Source organism: Cryptomeria japonica, chromosome 6 (assembly GCF_030272615.1).
Source record: "Cryptomeria japonica chromosome 6, Sugi_1.0, whole genome shotgun sequence".
NCBI classification, from domain to species: Eukaryota; Viridiplantae; Streptophyta; class Pinopsida; order Cupressales; family Cupressaceae; genus Cryptomeria; species Cryptomeria japonica.
In genome coordinates, this window is record NC_081410.1 from 526,425,273 (window position 1) to 526,431,272 (window position 6,000).

The window sequence follows — 6,000 nt, forward strand, 5'->3', positions numbered from 1 at the left end:
TAAGGTGTGAGCGCTATAAAAGGAGGGTGTTGAAGATTGTTATTTTCACATTTACATTTTTATCATCTTACATGCGATCTTGGAAGGAGAAGTGCGAGTTGTGTGTTAGAGTCATTTCAAACAAAGGAAGGCGCCAAGATCATCTAAGGGGTGCGAACTTAGTTTCATTTGAGCGAACTTGGAGACCACGTCAAGGACATACTAAAGGTGGCGAATTTCCTAATTTGAAGAAGAGATCATGCTGAAGTCATCAAATTTTGATTTTTGCCTAGGCGATTTTGTTCTTTTTGCATTTTAGAGTTAAGCTCTCAAGTAAGGTATGGCAAGATCTCTTGTTTTAATTTCGAATTTTGATCGTCATTGCCTTAGGCTTGAATTTTGAATTTTGAATTTGGTAGCTTAATCGTCATTTAGGAAATGATAACTCAAGGATTTATTATGAAGTTTCCTAAATTTAATCTCTAATCTATGCTATTCATTGCAAAATCATGGTACTAATTTTGAAATGTTGTGTAGGCATCAAATGGAGATCTCATCAAGAAAATCAAGCCGGATCAAGGACGGTCTTCGCCAGGACGATCAAGTAAGGACATGGGCAACCTCTTTCAATCCAGCGGTCCAAGGCGAGGTACATCATCATCCTGCACATCAAGGACACAAGGAGTTAGAACAAGGGCTCGTTGAAGAAGTAAATAGTTCCAGATGAATTAATTGAAGCAAGTTTCTCAACCACATCAAGTTGAATATCTGCCAAGTTACAATTGTCAGATGGGGTGGCGTCCTAGTCATCATTTCTCCAATCAGTGAGGTCCACCTCAGCATGTCCAGATTCAATGTACTTAACTCATGGAAGGTGGCACAAACTCCGATGTACCTACCCCGGCTATCCATTGGTCGATTTTTCTAGAAGGGACATGTGTCCAAGCAATACAATTTTGTCATTGGTCAAGCATTAAATGTTATGTAATGGTTGTAACAAACCCTAATTAGGGTTTTCATTGTAGAATCTTGGCCATTGATCTTGAATTGATCTAAGCCATCAAATTGTATTGTGGGCACTATATAAGCCCAGGTATTTCATTTGTAAAGGCTAATTAGCAATAAATTAGCAATAAGTTAGAGATAGTATGTAAATAGTTGGAAGAGTTAGAATATAGTGGATAGAATAGTAATTAGAGTAGAATAGGAGGACAAGGCAAGAAATTGTTGCCATTGATTGTAAACAAACTCCATTTTCATTGAAGTAATGGTGAAATATGTCGTTTTCTTGCAATTTGCATGGTTTCTTGTTGAGTCTTCAATCTTAGATGGTAGATGATTAGATGAATGGAGGAAATGCGATTGATTAATGGTGGAATTCGTACATCCATACTACTAGCAGTTTGTTGATTGCAGACTTGCCTTGTGTAGTCAACTGGAATCATTCAGCCTAAGCTCAATTTCAATTTGTTGCCTCTTCATTGATATGCATCAACTTGGATGGTATCTATGCCTGCGGTGATGATTTGAACATCATAAAGCTTCCCTTAGAAGATCGCACTAGTCTTGTGTAGATGTTCCATTGATGTCAAAACAAGATCTAGTTAGAGTTTCATCAAAAAGTCAAGTCATTGCTCCTACATTCTTAGTATTAGGATTAGATCCTCTCTTCGCCCTTATCCTTTTTCATTTTTTTTAAATCTAAGTTAGTAAGAGCCTGTGTCCAGCAAAGCAGATCGGAAGTTCAATCATCACATGTAAGTCCCCTTGTGATCCCAGCAAATCACATCATACCACTGGAGCTTGTCCACACGTAGAGACCCTACATCAAAGAACCTTGGAGTCTACCTAACTGATCCTTTACGCGAATCTTCAGCAGTTAGAGACTATTTTCTCAAGAGAGGATAAGATGCCTATTGGTATTTTATTCTGTGTATGATTGTGTATAAAATACACGTCAACAATACCACAACTGAGAGGTATCTCTTCCACCACACTACAAAGTTGGATGGTCTCCGAGCGATTTGATGCTGTGGGCATCAGCTTATGAAAGCCTTGATGATTTTCAACTTATTATTATCCTATTTGAAATCAATTCAGTAGTCTAAGCTGGGTCATATTTTGTGTCTATATTTTTCTGTTAAATGTCCCTAATAGTTAGTCTTTTTGTTGTTGACTGCAAAAATGCCAACATTAAAATTACCTTGCCAGTTGTGTCATGATCGTTACTAGGTATCAAATTTGACAGTCTCCAGATTTGTGGAATTGTTTGAGGGAAAACTATACCATCCCAGTTGTGTCATGCTTGTCTCCTTTGTCAGTGAATCAGGTATCAAGTTTGTTACTAACACCAGAATCGTGGAATTGTTTCACATACGTATTCATTGTACTTTATATGTCTTTTTGGTGCTTCAAGACAAGTCTCTCTGTGTGTTTACATTTCTTTTTGACAGGGATCACAGTTATGTGATGACCTCTGAAAGTTCTTGAAATAAGCCTCTTTCAGGCACTTCCAATAATATAACTTGGGAATTGAACTCTGTATGTCCGGCTTATACAAGGGAACCCACAAATCAAGTACACTCAAAGTGCAAGCACTGAAGTATATTTATTTCTTTGTTGAACTCTAGCATGAAATATGTGATAGTCAGTGATACTAATACTATTTATCTGGCTTATTGGCAGTGGAATTACTGTTTGGTTTGGTTTGGGTTCACGCAAAATCCATTCTGACAAATGCAACCCGAATTATAGATTACTTCTATACTTGAACTTTATTTGCACTTTGTCGTATTAGATTCCATTATTTGTTAAATGGTTGAGTTCCTTCCAAATATGCGGAAGCTGACAAATCAGTGGGAGATTCTATAATATGCCCTGTTTCACTGTCTGTCTGTATTGGAATGCCTTTAGAGAAAACAGTAAAAAGCTGCAGAATGTTGACAGTGATATCTATTCTTTTTGGTCCTAGATAGAAAGCTCTGGCATAAGTTTTGGTTTTGAGTCTTTTGACTGTTTAATTGAAATATAGGTTGAGAAACATATTTTTCTTGCGTCTTGGTATATTGTTAATATCATTTTTTGATTATACCATCCATTGGGAGATATGATTAAGCCTGGATTAATATTAGACCGTTGAATCTTCAAACCATGAAAAATAATTGATTTGGTTTCTATTGTTTACAATCAAGTTCTTTTTCTAATCCTGATTTACACTCCGGTACAGGTTATTGCTGAGTGTAAAAGAGCAGAGGAGTGGCTTAATGGGAAAACACATGAGCAAGATTTAATGCCAAAGTATGCAGATCCAATACTTACCTCAGCTGATATCAGAAAGAGAGCCGAGGTTTTGGATCGGTATGGCCTTTAAGCTTTCTGCAGTTTGACATGCTTAACTTTTGGGGCAGTTAAATGGTGAACTGAGATTGTTTGTGTTTCTAGGTATTGCAAATCAATCATGACACAACCTAAGCCAAAATCTATTCCCAAGTCAGGTGATGCAAAGGATCCTAAGCAAAATGCACCTCATGGAGGTGAACAATCATCAGAGCCAATGGATATTGATAATGAACAGTATCCTGAGAATACCCATTCAGAATGAAGATCTTAATCTGGAAAGGATTCTTAGGTTTGAGTTGTGAACATTCTTTACAATACACATTACAAATGAAGACCCTACTCAAGGAATAGTTTTGAAGGTGAAGTGGAACAAGTTTTACGTCAGTTCCATGTTCAAACCCTGTGCGGAGTATGTTACTTGAATGATAGTTTCTGCATCTTAATTTTGTGGGGCCCATCTTGTAATACAGATCATTTCTTCAGTTTTCAACTTAATACCATGTGCTAGTTAAGTACATGGGCTGTGGATATTTGGGGTTTTGTCTCTCCATTTGACCATGTAATTTGACATATAAAGCTAATTAAGTACACAGGCTGCGGATATTTAGGATTTTGTCTCTATTTTATTATGTAATCAGACATAAAGCTAATTACTGGCTTATATAGATTCCGCCTCTATTTGGGGTTTTGTCTCTCCATTTGACCATGTAATTTGACATATAAAGCTAACTAATTAAGTACACAGGCTGCAGATGATTAGGATTTTGTCTCTATTTTACTATGTAATCAGACATATAAAGCTAATTAGTGGTTTATATGGATTCCACCTCTTTTTTTTGATTCTTCATATTAGTCACATGCTTTTCCACTTTTGTAGTGGATGCGTAAAGCAAATTGGCACATGGATAGTGTTGGGCAGATATCTGCTACCCACTGTAGACCAACATAGCATGACAAACACTGTAAATATATTGGAGAGTCTAATTAAGAATGATGAAAATAATAAAGCACATTGAATATAGCATAGCCAAATATAAGGGACTGTAGATTCTAAAGATTGGAGCTTTGTGGGTAACGATTTCTGAAATCAAAAGGAGGCCAAATTATTGAATCTGTATCACTTTGATGAAAACCATCATCAGCATTGAATGCAATATAGCACAAGATTATGATGTCATATGATGAAATGATATTTTATTGATGTTGGGTGCTCCCTTATCTTTCAACAACATTCAAATGCAACTCAGAAACACAAATAAATTGCTATGAAATCTGTTAGAAAAGACTACATTCCTATTCAAACTCTCCTGAAATGATACAATAACATGGCAAATCTGAAATTACATTGATATGTAGCCTTATAGGCTGATGAAAACATCTAAAAATCTGTTTTAAAACTGATCCAAAACGGCAAACCTAAACAAGAAAGAACCATCTCCTTGAAATTGGTCTTCTTTGTAAAACTTGCTTGTCATCTGGAAAACTTCAAGAGACCTCTGCTGAAATCAACTATGGGGTATTTGAATCCATTTGCAGCTGCATCTAAGCTTTGTGATCAGCAAAACCATGGGTTTGAACCTCACCCAAAATCCTATGCCATTAAACCCTCAACCTCACCTTTCTTGGAAATGAACTTTATGCAAATCAGTAACAAATTTGGCTTCACCAATCCTACACAAAATTGCGAGAGCATAACAAAAGTGGTAGAATGCATTAAATGCTGCATTTTGCTTTCTCATAACCTCTGGCCACCCACCCATATCAATATTAACCAGTTCTGACTCATTCTTTACCTCCAAGAACCTGCAGTTTTTGGAAAGGGCAAGTTTTCAAACTTATTACTATCTAGTAACTCCCATTCCCATGCCCAAGTTAGAATATTCCAGATTTTGAGCAAGAAAATGCTAGTTTCTGATTTGGAACATCTATTCAAACGTGTCTGAAAAGCTATGGCCACAAATATTTATTAAATATTGGCCTTTATTACAAAATTTATTCCCCTACAAACATTTTATCATTAAACGAAGGCAAAAATTAAATAAACTTGGTTTTGGTTGATGCTGGATAATTTGTCCATCCTGGATGCTCCTGCATCATTTATTCAAGTGATGAGTGCTTCAGTTTAGTTTCCAACAGGAAACTGTAGATTACTGCAAACATAAGATCTAATTGTTTTTTTCACACAGAAATCACCATGGACGATAGTGCATCCCTCTTAATGACTTATAAGATGAAAGCACTCTTCTACGGTCATCGTCACAAGCACATGGAAGTAGTTATATACACAATAGAAAGTTGCAGAGCTATGGTAGTAACAATACATGAAATTGCATCGATTCGCCATTAAAGATTGGACAGACTCATTAGTAGCTCAAATTTTCGCCTAACAACATATTTGAGGGATTGTACATGGTAAAGAAATTTGAAGTTCATGATGCAAGCCCTTATTTTCTATGTTACATGGGGACGCGTCCCCGGGTTTTTTTCAGGCGTCGCCATTCCGGGGACCGGACTCTTAGGGGCGTCCCCATAAATTCTGCATATTGACAGTGACAGTGAATTTTGACAATGAATTCTATAAGCAATTTGACTTTGACTCTCGATTTAACATAAATTTGGCATAAGAAGTCTACCAGTTATATGTTTAGGTTCTATAATGTAAAATGTGCATGTTTTATCCTT

At 36.5% G+C, this 6,000-nt stretch overlaps 1 protein-coding gene across 1 annotated transcript in view; it reads left to right on the plus strand.

Annotated features, from left to right (window-relative positions):
- The window catches only part of LOC131067974 (heat shock 70 kDa protein 14), a 55,331-nt gene extending 51,271 nt beyond the window's left edge, over nucleotides 1–4,060 (plus strand). Inside the window, exons 9-10 of the mRNA XM_058003156.2 lie at nucleotides 3,206–3,336; nucleotides 3,421–4,060. Of these exons, the coding sequence (XP_057859139.1) occupies nucleotides 3,206–3,336; nucleotides 3,421–3,580 (291 nt within the window). The 3' untranslated portion in view covers nucleotides 3,581–4,060. The remainder of the gene's footprint in view (nucleotides 1–3,205; nucleotides 3,337–3,420) is intronic.
- Nucleotides 4,061–6,000: the final 1,940 nt, after the last annotated feature.